The 12151-nt window shown below is 48.3% G+C and overlaps 1 protein-coding gene across 2 annotated transcripts in view; it reads right to left on the minus strand.

Moving 5' to 3' along the window:
* Positions 1–1250: 1250 nt before the first annotated feature.
* The window catches only part of LOC106562278 (dysbindin domain-containing protein 1-like), a 38826-nt gene continuing 27925 nt past the window's right edge, over positions 1251–12151 (minus strand). For both annotated transcript variants that reach the window (XM_014127049.3, XM_014127050.3), the window contains exon 4: positions 1251–2394. In XM_014127049.3, the coding sequence (XP_013982524.1) occupies positions 2237–2394 (158 nt within the window). In that variant the 3' untranslated portion in view covers positions 1251–2236. The remainder of the gene's footprint in view (positions 2395–12151) is intronic.

Genomic DNA, 12151 nt, shown 5'->3' on the forward strand with positions numbered 1-12151 from the left:
CCGACAGTGCAGCAATAGCAACAACAATCTAACAATTCCACAACAACTACCCAATACACACAAATCTAAGTAATAGGATGGATTAAGATTAAGAATATGTACAAATATATGGACGAGCAATGACCGAGTGTCATAGGCAAGATGCAATAGATGGTTTAAAATACAGTATATGCATATGCGATGAGTAATGCAAGATATGTAAACATCATTATTAAAGTGGCATTAATAAAGTGAATAGTGATCCATTTGTGGCTACTGATTTCAAGTCTGTATGTAGGCAGCAGCCTCTCTGTGTTAGTGATGGCTGTTTAACAGTCTGATGGCCTTGAGATAGAAGCTATTTTTCAGTCTCTCGGTCCCAGCTTTGATGCACCTGTACTGACCTTGCCTTCTGGATGATAGCGGGGTGAACAGGCAGTGGCTCGGGTGGTTGTTGTCCTTGATGATCTTTTTGGCCTTCCTGTGACATCGGGTGCTGTAGGTGTCCTGGAGGGCAGGTCGTTTGACCCTGGTGATGTGTTGTGCAGACCGCACCACCCTCTGGAGAGCCCATAATATGTTGGTAACCCGTTGTATAAAAGTGATAAAGCCTTCGAAGCCGGTGTTTGGAGCATATATTGGCACGGTTTGCCGGCCCTCCACTTAGTCTCGGGCCTAACAGCACCTGTACCAATATATCCTCCAAACACCAGCTTCTTGGGCATTATCACTTAAATAATGCACACTCCAGAATGTACTTCAAGCCAATCAGAAACAAGTATTCAACAATGCCATGGTATAAATCTGTTTATGGATATGTGTATGACTGTATACTGTAAGTCTATCTGCATTCCCCACTTTATTCTGTTCTGCCCTCTATTTTCACAGTTAGGAACCTGCAGACATTTTAAAATCTCTACAGAGGTGCCAGAGCCCATTGATTTTGGCGAAGCTGACGAGAGTAAATTAAAGTTATTCCTTTGAAAGTTTAAGCATTATTGCTTTTCAATACTTCTCTGTCCACTGTGTGATTAAGTGTGTTCTCTGAAGTATTTCAATGTGGTTTCAATTGAACTGTTTTCATGTTGCTGATGCTGGTTTTCTTCCACAGTGTTCCTGGCAGGAATCCGAGAGAGTTTGTTTGTTTGGTCTGTTGAGCATAAATAATGGAAAGCTCAGACTGCTGTTCGTAATACCCTATCAGACAACCTACAGCTGCACAATGTTTGGTTAGTGCTCTAATGCAAAAATCCCCCACAGAGAAAATTCACTTTGTTTGCATGAAATTCTTTATTTTTTTTCACCACCCATCCCCACATCACTTGGTTTGGCAAAGGACAAGATCCACAGTGTTGAATGTAATGTTGGGGAGAAGGGCTGCTGTCGTATCTCATATCATATCTGCAAATACATTTAGTTTACTGTGGCCACACAGGTTTCCTCTCCGGTAGAGAGAGGTAGAAGAGAGAGGGAGAGGAAGGAAAGAAGAGAGAGCGATGGAGAGGGGCCCCACTGAAACGCTACCCATTGTCTCCTGTTAGTTACAACCTACAGAGAGCCTACAGAAAGTCATTCAGAGAGAGCAGATGGCCCTGGCACTTTAAGGAAGAACATTGTGCAATAGATTCAGGTTGGACTCTTATTCTAATTACAAAGAAGACTTCCAGATTGCCTGCTGTACTATCGCATAATGACCTCCATATTCCAGTAATTTATTTGACTGGAGTGGGTATTCTCCTTAACCTCGCCAGATGATATTTTGTAGCCGAGGTTGTCACAGATTTCAGGGTCCGTCCCACCCCTCCAAGCCCACTCTCCACCCTTAAGATGCTGCAGGGATGGGGAGGCATTTAGCCAAGCATTCTTCCCACACTGGGACAGCCTTATACCCTGATGTTCACCCCAAACAAAGCCTCAAAAAGCACAGTGGCCCTCCAGTGTTTGTGCCAGAGGAACCCCTTGCATGGAAAACACAATAAATAGCATGTGTGTACGTGTGTGTGGTTTTGCAGATGTCCGTGTGTCATTTTGTGTGTGTTTGCATCTGTGTCTGTGTGTATTTCACTCACAGCCGTTGTTTCATGTTAAGTTTATAATACAGTGCACAGCGTCGAGAGCTCAGTCTGTCTGTAGTGTCTTCAGCACCATGGTTGCCTCAGTGCCCGACGCAGGGGTTGGGGCAGTTGGTGTGGTCTCTGTGCCCGCTCTCGGTGTGTCCGCTCTGGGCCTCTCTCTTTCCGGGCCAGACCGTGGGCTCTCAGGGCTGCTTAGGCCTCTCCAGCTTCATTAAGGGCTCTGCGGTGGTGTCGGAGTCGCTGTGGTGCTTCCTCTCCCTGGGGAGCTCAGCCTTGCTGCAACGGGTCCACGAGGGGGAGCGCATGTAGCCTCCTCTGGGCAGGGGTGGCTGGTGGTGGCCTGGGGATGATAATGAGTAGAAGGGTCAAGCTATGCACATGACATACATGTGATGAGAGGGGGTAAGTTATGGATCACACACATACAGACATACAGACCACACACATAAAACTCATGTACACTCAAGGTGAGGTCAAGGTGCACGCCTCTCACATATCCTGATATGTTTATGGAACAAAAACAGCCTAGGGGACATGTATGTTGTGAACCGCTCTATACAGCTCAAACATGCTGACCACGTAACCCAGAGGCCCTGGATTAAGTTTCCACAACTTCCCGTCTGTCACATGGATAGCATACAGTATACACTGAGTGGACAAAACATTAGGAACATTTCAATGACATAGACTGACCAGGTGATTCCAGGTGAAAGCTATGATCCCTTATTGTTATTCCTTGTTACATCCACTTCAATCTGTGTAGGTGAAGGTGAGGAGACAGGTTAAATAAATATCAAATATTTTTAAGCCTTTAGACAATTAAGACATGGATTGTGTATGTGTGCCATTTAGAGGGTGAATGGGCAAGGCCAAATATGTAAGTGCCTTTGAACAGGATATGGTAGTAGGTGCCAGGCCCACTGGTTTGAGTGTGTCAAGAACTGCAAAGCGGCTGGGTATTTCACGCTCAACAGTTTCCCATGTGTATCAAGAATGGTCCACCACCAAAGGACATCCAGCCAAATGGACACAACTGGGGGAAGCAGTGGAGTCAACATGGGCCAGCATTCCTGTGGAACGATCTTAACCGCTAGGCTACCTGCCACCTCCACCAATGGTCACCATACTGTAACTCATTTAGCAAAGTAAATCAAGTCAGCAGGGGCTGTCAACTCCCTGAAGTCACCTAATGCCTCTAAAAGCTTCCTTTCTCTATGCCACTTCAGTCAATTATATTTGCCCAAGGTTCTCCAAAAATAGTTTAGAACAGCATGCAGTGGTACAGTGAGTGCAGTTTGTTTCCCTACTGTAGAATAGATCAACTGGCTATGGTTGAAAGGCATCCCGTTCGCAAACACAGTAAAGAACAGAATATAATTTAGTTCATGCAGCTCCACATTACCTATTCCTCTGGGATTCTGCAAAGGTCCTTACAGCATGATATAGTTGCTCTGAATATAGAGGCAGATGAAACTATGAAGTACTCTGTCAGAGAGGCAGTGTGCAGTGAGCTGAGTATGCGTTAGTGTATGTTAATGTGGAGCCTATACATGTATGTGGCTCAAGGACACCGAATCCCAAGAGAAATGGAGTTTAGAAAACTAGGAGCGCTGTGTGTGTGTGTGCGTGCGTGCGTGTGTGTGCGTGCCTACGTGTGCAGTAGATGATAGATCATTTTAGTATGATGTCTCTGCTTCTCATCTCTCATGTCATTGTTATTGATCTAAAACAGTCACATGGTCACCTCTCCTCCAATCATCAGCTTCATTTAGCCTGCTGGCTGTTTTCTCCAGTTCATTATGCTCACAATGGCTGCTTGATTGAGCTGTCACAGACATTTGTCTCACACTTATTTTTCGGTGTCTCGAGGCAGCAGAACTCCACCATTCATCGTGCCTGTCTGTTTGTTCTTCAGTTCTCAAAACCACTACACAGCTCTCCGGTGTCTCTTCGGTCTATAGCCATCAGCATGCTAGATAGAGATTCTACTTCAGTTTTGTGGAGTGGTGATATCATGGATAGAGAATATGATTGGTTCGCTAACTACTAGGGTGAGTAGAAATGAGAAGCTGATTGGTGTTTAGGTGATGACATCAGAGGAATGTGTTTGTGAAATGTTTTGGCAAATAGGATGCTGCACTTAATCTCTCTCCCTCTCTCTCTCTCTCTCTCTCTCTCTCTCTCTCCCCTACTACACCCTTTTCTTTTTCTGTCCCTCTCCCTGTACCTCTCTTTCTTTGTGTCCATCTCCCCACTGTCTTTAATCTTGAATCAATCCCCTCCCCTCATATGTGTTCATCTGCATGTCCTTGAGTGCACAGAAGGGACCAGTGCCAAGCAGGTTCACACGAATATTGGTCGTAGAAAGAGGCATATGAAATGAAGAGGCACTGTCTCTTTACACCACTTGGTGGTGCTGTTCACTACCACAGAGATCACAGGATTAAGTGTAGCTGGACACACTTTTTAACCCTCCTTTACTGCACACATATCAATGCAATTACTGTCTAATGATAAGGCAAGTCCCAGCTCTCACTCTCCATAAGTGAAATGCTGTAACTATAGATCAACCAGCAGTGATGTATGTTTGCACAAGCGTACACACGAAAACACGCACACATACATACACACACACACACACACACACACACACACACACACACACACACACACACACACACACACACACACACACACACACACACACACACACACACACACACACAACATTGATGGTATTGATCCCTGAAGATTGATGGTGCTTCCTTTGGATTTTAATGGGAGGGACAAGAGCCTCCTCAGCATCCTGAAAGGCTCTGTTTGAGTGAGTGCTTGTTAATTCAACTTTGTATCTGCCACCGCTGGTCCTTGTGTGTGTATGTCCCTACCTTCATGATGTGTCTCTGCATCTCTACCAGCATGTCTCTATCTGTATCCCTGTCAATCTCTGTGTGTGACTAGAATGCTATAGTTGCAGTATGAGTCAGCCCATCCCTGGTCAGTGTTTTGTGATTGACAGCTCTATGAATATGGATGCAGGAAAAGCCTCCTCTTCTCCCTGCAGGGTTCTGACAGAGACGGATCAGAGGATGAGACTCTCACCCCACAAACACACACCTGTATGTATCTCTCATTCAACATCCCTTACCCTCAGACCATATCAGGACCACCAGCCACCCCTTTCCCTATTGCTCAGGACCTACTCATAACCAACTCCCTTGAGAGTCCCATTTAGTTCAGAACAAATATCAACTCAGTCCACCATCAGCCCACAAAGGACCCCCCCTTCTATCACATCCTTGTTATGTCTCCCTTCCTCCCTCCCTGCCCCACTCTCCCTCCCTTCCTGCCTCCCTCCCTGTCTCCCTGCCTCCATGCCTGCCTCCCTGCTTCCCTGCCTCCCTCCCTCCCTCCCAGCCACCATGTCTGCAGTGTCTAGCTGTACTAAACCTCTCTGTCTCAGAAGCCCTTCTGTGCTGTTGGCTCCATCAGATTCCACAACCAGTGTGTTGCTGTGAAAACAAAGTCCATAGAAAATACCAGCCTGTGCTTTACAAAGGCTCTTAAACCACTGGGAAACACAATGCTAGTATGGTTCCAACACGCTGTGTGTACCGTGTATGTTACACCTGGTTACTGTGTGTGTGTGTGTGTGTGTGTGTGTGTGTGTGTGTGTGTGTGTGTGTGTGTGTGTGTGTGTGTGTGTGTGTGTGTGTGTGTGTGTGTGTGTGTGTGTGTGTGTGTGTGTGTGTGTGTGTGTGTGTGTGTGTGTGTGTGTTGGGACTGGGACATCAATTATGGGACCCCTCTTTGTGCAGTCCTTTCAGAGGCCCCAGTGGACTCCTAAAGATTTATGAGCAAGACTACTACAGTTACCCTGAATGGAAATGTTTTCCCCGCAGTCTTGCCCATAGCTGCTGCTACAGTATAGGGGGTAGCTGTGTTATTTTTGTCTGCTTGGAAAGCTTCAACCTGCCTTGTTAACACTGAGGAACCACAGCATCAAAACACACAGATTGGATTGATCTGAGAACATCACCAAGCCCCGTCTCCATGCGTTGCCCATCCCCCTTCAATGGTAGTAGATTTGAAGGCAGCAAATGGTATATGCTATATGGTAATGAGACCACCTAGCCTGTGACTCTCTCTGGTAAAGTGGTGACAGTAAGAGCTGCAGTGTCCTCCCTCTGTCCTCCTGTGTCATCACAGGGCGTGACTGTCAGAGCCTGGGCTCTCCTGGAGAACACTGCAGAGGAGATGACTCACTCCCACATAGATCTGGGATCAGCTTTCCCTCAGCCTATACTAATCTTAACCATTGGGGGGGAAACACAAAATGTACCATATACTATATCAGTGTCTAGGGGCAACTCCATCCTACTGCCTCACTCCTCTCTCAAATGGGCTTTAATGTGGTGAAAGTGATCCTGGGGTTTGTAGTTTAAAAAGGCTGAGGTGATAATGGTCTCTGTAGAGATCTGGTATGTCACCTCTTGTTATCCGTCTATTTCACATACACAGAACAGATGCAGATACTGACTGTTCAGAGGGGTGAGATTGGGTGGGGGCCTACCAATGCAGCTGTACACATTTAGCTAATCTAATTTATTGTCCTCCAATTCTCCTCTGGTCCTCCCTCACTCCTCTAACCCTCTCTGGCCTTCATCCCTTCATCTCCTCCTCATCCCCCCCATCCCCTCCATTTCTCCTGAACATCTCATCTGCCACCTCTGATCCCTGGGCTGTCCTGACTGGCAGGTGTCCAAAACATAAGTGCCCACACAGCTTTCATTACCCCCATCTGTCCAATATACAGTTGGAGAGGAGATGAGAGGAGATGAGAGGAGAGGAAGAAATGGAAAGAAAACAAAATGGAAAGAAAAGAAAGGAAAGGGAAGGAAAAGAGAGGAAAAATAGAAGAAAATAAGAGGTATACATAAATAATGTGTAAGTGTGTAGTCAGTTTGTTTAAGGCCTGATGATGATAACACTATCTACAGCTCAGGAGAGTCCTGGCCTTGTATCCAGCTGAGAACAGTGAATAATTCAGGACTGTATTCAGAGTGAACTCCCTCAGCCTCCCCTATCTTCCTTTCCTCCTCCCCTTCCGTTTCCCACACAAACCAATCTCACTATCCCACTCTCCCCTTGGTCTTCCCCTCTTCTTCCTCCCCTCTCTCCTTATACCTTTGACTAACCCTCCATTCACCCTCTTCCCCAACACCATCCCTCACCTTCTTCCTCCCCTCTCTCCTTTTACCTTTGACTAACCCTCCATTCACCCTCTTCCCCAACACCCTCCCTCACCTTCTTCCTCCCCTCTCTCCTTTTACCTTTGACTAACCCTCCATTCACCCTCTTCCCCAACACCATCCCTCACCTTCTTCCTCCCCTCTCTCCTTTTACCTTTGACTAACCCTCCATTCACCCTCTTCCCCAACACCATCCCTCACCTTCTCCTCTCCTCGCTTTTCCCCAGCCATTCTACTCTTACCTCCAACTTACCCACGGCTTTACACTGGGGAGCAGCTGTACAGTCTGGATAGTCTGGCCTGGACACTGGGGAGCAGCTGTACAGTCTGGATAGTCTGACCTGGACACTGGGGAGAAGCTGTACAGTCTGGATAGTCTGTCCAGGACACTGGGGAGAAGCTTTAGTCGTTAGTCATGCATGTGTGTGTGAGTGTGTGTATGGGTATGTGCGTATTTGCATGGGTATGTGTATCTCTGTATTTTTTTCCCAACTTCCGGTTTGGAGCGAGCAGTCGCACCACGCTTCGCTCCACAGGTAATATTACACTTCACTACATTACAACGGCTTGATTTGTTTGATCTGAGCAATTCTTCTTAGCTAGCTACATAGCCGTCTTTGTATCAAAGATAATTGTGTAGTTTAGAGTAACTGAGTAATTATCGTGGCTAGCTATCTTCGTCCTCCTAACGTAGTCAACACTGCTAGCTGCTAGCTAGCTAGTCATCACTGCTAGCTAGCCAACTTCTACCGACTAGCAGCACCGCAGAAACTATTACATTACAACGTAACGACGTAACGACTTGATTAGTGTGGTGTTAGTGTTAGTTAGCCAGCTACATAGTTGTCTTTGCTGTCTCTGTATCTAAGATAATTCTAAGATAATTGTGTAGTTTGAGTTTGAGTATTATCGAGGTGAGCTAGCCAGCCGCGACGCGGCGCCAGACTTACTCAACACACCTAGTCATCATTAACCCACTGCCAGCTAGCCAACCGTTACCGACTAGCAGCGCTGTAGATACTAATACTTTACAACGGAACGATTTGACTAGTGCAGTGTTACCTAGCTAGCTACTTAGTTGTCTTTGTCATAGCTTGATAATTGTTAGCTAGCTAGCCAGCCATCGAGGTTAGCTAGCCAGCTATTTCCGTCCCCCGCGACGCCATTTTTCCTAACCCAGCCTACTATTACCGACGAGCAGCATTGTTGAAACTAAATACACTACAAGGAACGTCTTGATTAGTGTTATGTTAGCTAGCTAGCTACAAAGTTGCTTTGTATCATGACAAGGTGTAGTACTGAAACCACCGAGGTTACCTAGCCAGCTACACGTTCAAAGTCAACAACGCAGCCACTGCTAGCTAGCCTACTCCACCAGCCAGCAGTACTGTATCATTTTAGTCAATAAGATTTTTGCAACGTAAGCTTAACTTCCTGAACATTCGAGACGTGTAGTCCACTTGTCATTCCAATCTCATTTGCATTAGCGTAGCCTCTTCTGTAGCTTGTCTACTATGTGTCTGTCTATCCCTGTCCTCTCTCCTCTGCACAGGCCATACAAACGCTCCACACCGCGTGGCCGCTGCCACTCTAACCTGGTGGTCCCAGCGCGCACGACCCACGTGGAGTTCCAGGTCTCCGGCAGCCTCTGGAACTGCCGGTCTGCGGCCAACAAGGCTGAGTTCATCTCAGCCTATGCTACCCTCCAGTCCCTAGACTTCCTGGCGCTGACGGAAACATGGATTACCACAGATAACACTGCTACTCCTACTGCTCTCTCCTCGTCTGACTACGTGTTCTCGCATACCCCTAGAGCATCGAGCCAGCGGGGTGGTGGCACTGGAATCCTCATCTCTCCCAAGTGGACATTCTCTCTTTCTCCCCTGACCCATCTGTCTATCTCCTCATTTGAATTCCATGCTGTCACAGTTACCAGCCCTTTCAAGCTTAACATCCTTATCATTTATCGCCCTCCAGGTTCCCTTGGAGAGTTCATCAATGAGCTTGACGCCTTGATAAGTTCCTTTCCTGAGGATGGCTCACCTCTCACAGTTCTGGGTGACTTTAACCTCCCCACGTCTACCTTCGACTCATTCCTCTCTGCCTCCTTCTTTCCACTCCTCTCCTCTTTCGACCTCACCCTCTCACCTTCCCCCCCTACTCACAAGGCAGGCAATACGCTTGACCTCATCTTTACTAGATGCTGTTCTTCCACTAATCTCATCGCAACTCCCCTCCAAGTCTCCGACCACTACCTTGTATCCTTTTCCCTCTCGCTCTCATCCAACACTTCTCACTCTGCCCCTACTCGGATGGTATTGCGCCGTCCCAACCTTCGCTCTCTCTCTCCCGCTACTCTCTCCTCTTCCATCCTATCATCTCTTCCCTCTGCTCAAACCTTCTCCAACCTATCTCCTGATTCTGCCTCCTCAACCCTCCTCTCCTCCCTCTCTGCATCCTTTGATTTCCTCTGTCCCCTATCCTCCAGGCCGGCTCGGTCCTCCCCTCCTGCTCCGTGGCTCGACGACTCACTGCGAGCTCACAGAACAGGGCTCCGGGCAGCCGAGCGGAAATGGAGGAAAACTCGCCTCCCTGCGGACCTGGCATCCTTTCACTCCCTCCTCTCTACATTTTCCTCTTCTGTCTCTGCTGCTAAAGCCACTTTCTACCACTCTAAACTCCAAGCATCTGCCTCTAACCCTAGGAAGCTCTTTGCTACCTTCTCCTCCCTTCTGAATCCTCCTCCCCCCCCCCCCCCCTCCTCCCTCTCTGCGGATGACTTCGTCAACCATTTTGAAAAGAAGGTTGACGACATCCGATCCTCGTTTGCTAAGTCAAACGACACTGCTGGTACTGCTCACACTGCCCTACCCTGTGCTTTGACCTCTTTCTCCCCTCTCTCTCCAGATGAAATCTCGCGTCTTGTGACGGCCGGCCGCCCAACAACCTGCCCACTTGACCCTATCCCCTCCTCTCTTCTCCAGACCATTTCCGGAGACCTTCTCCCCTACCTCACCTCGCTCATCAACTCATCCTTGACCGCTGGCTACGTCCCTTCCGTCTTCAAGAGAGCGAGAGTTGCACCCCTTCTGAAAAAACCTACACTCGATCCCTCCGATGTCAACAACTACAGACCAGTATCCCTTCTTTCCTTTCTCTCCAAAACTCTTGAACGCGCCGTCCTTGGCCAGCTCTCTTGCTATCTCTCTCAGAATGACCTTCTTGATCCTAATCAGTCAGGTTTCAAGACTGGGCATTCAACTGAGACTGCTCTTCTCTGTGTCACGGAGGCTCTCCGCACTGCTAAAGCTAACTCTCTCTCCTCTGCTCTCATCCTTCTAGACCTATCTGCTGCCTTTGATACCGTGAACCATCAGATCCTCCTCTCCACCCTCTCCGAGCTGGGCATCTCCGGCGCCGCCCACGCTTGTATTGCGTCCTACCTGACAGGTCGCTCCTACCAGGTGGCGTGGCGAGAATCTGTCTCCGCACCACGTGCTCTCACCACTGGTGTCCCCCAGGGCTCTGTTCTTGGCCCACTCCTATTCTCGCTATACACCAAGTCACTTGGCTCTGTCATATCCTCACATGGTCTCTCATATCATTGCTATGCAGATGACACACAATTAATCTTCTCCTTTCCCCCTTCGGACAACCAGGTGGCGAATCGCATCTCTGCATGTCTGGCAGACATATCAGTGTGGATGACGGATCACCACCTCAAGCTGAACCTCGGCAAGACGGAGCTGCTCTTCCTCCCGGGGAAGGACTGCCCGTTCCATGATCTCGCCATCACGGTTGACAACTCCCTTGTGTCCTCCTCCCAGAGTGCTAAGAGCCTTGGCGTGACCCTGGACAACACCTTGTCGTTCTCCACCAACATCAAGGCGGTGACCCGATCCTGTAGGTTCATGCTCTACAACATTCGCAGAGTACGACCCTGCCTCACACAGGAAGCGGCGCAGGTCCTAATCCAGGCACTTGTCATCTCCCGTCTGGATTATTGCAACTCGCTGCTGGCTGGGCTCCCTGCCTGTGCCATTAAACCCCTACAACTCATCCAGAACGCCGCAGCCCGTCTGGTGTTCAACCTTCCCAAGTTCTCTCACGTCACCCCGCTCCTCCGCTCTCTCCACTGGCTTCCAGTCGAAGCTCGCATCCGCTACAAGACCATGGTGCTTGCCTACGGAGCTGTGAGGGGAACGGCACCTCCGTACCTTCAGGCTCTGATCAGGCCCTACACCCAAACAAGGGCACTCCGTTCATCCACCTCTGGCCTGCTCGCCTCCCTACCTCTGAGGAAGCACAGTTCCCGCTCAGCCCAGTCAAAACTGTTCGCTGCTCTGGCACCCCAATGGTGGAACAAGCTCCCTCACGACGCCAGGACAGCGGAGTCAATCACCACCTTCCGGAGACACCTGAAACCCCACCTCTTCAAGGAATACCTGGGATAGGATAAAGTAATCCTTCTAACCCCCCCCCTTAAAATATTTAGATGCACTATTGTAAAGTGGTTGTTCCACTGGATATTAAGGTGAATGCACCAATTTGTAAGTCGCTCTGGATAAGAGCGTCTGCTAAATGACTTAAATGTAAATGTTAAATGTCTGTATCCCGTCTTGAGTCCGAACACAAAACACACTCATATCTGAGCACAGCGTGCCACTGCTGGAGTGAGTCAGAGATCCCCAGAGTCACTGTCTGATCTATGAGTGGGAAATAGAGAACACCAGCCAATGACAAAGCACTTCAAGCTACTTGGCAATAAAGATAAGATGCAAACCAGCATACCAGCATACATCTACTGAATGCAGATAGATCACAGTGGAGGAAGACCAACTTTAT

This window comes from Salmo salar, chromosome 11 (genome assembly GCF_965601325.2).
Source record: "Salmo salar chromosome 11, fSalSal1, whole genome shotgun sequence".
In the NCBI taxonomy this organism is placed as follows: domain Eukaryota; kingdom Metazoa; phylum Chordata; class Actinopteri; order Salmoniformes; family Salmonidae; genus Salmo; species Salmo salar.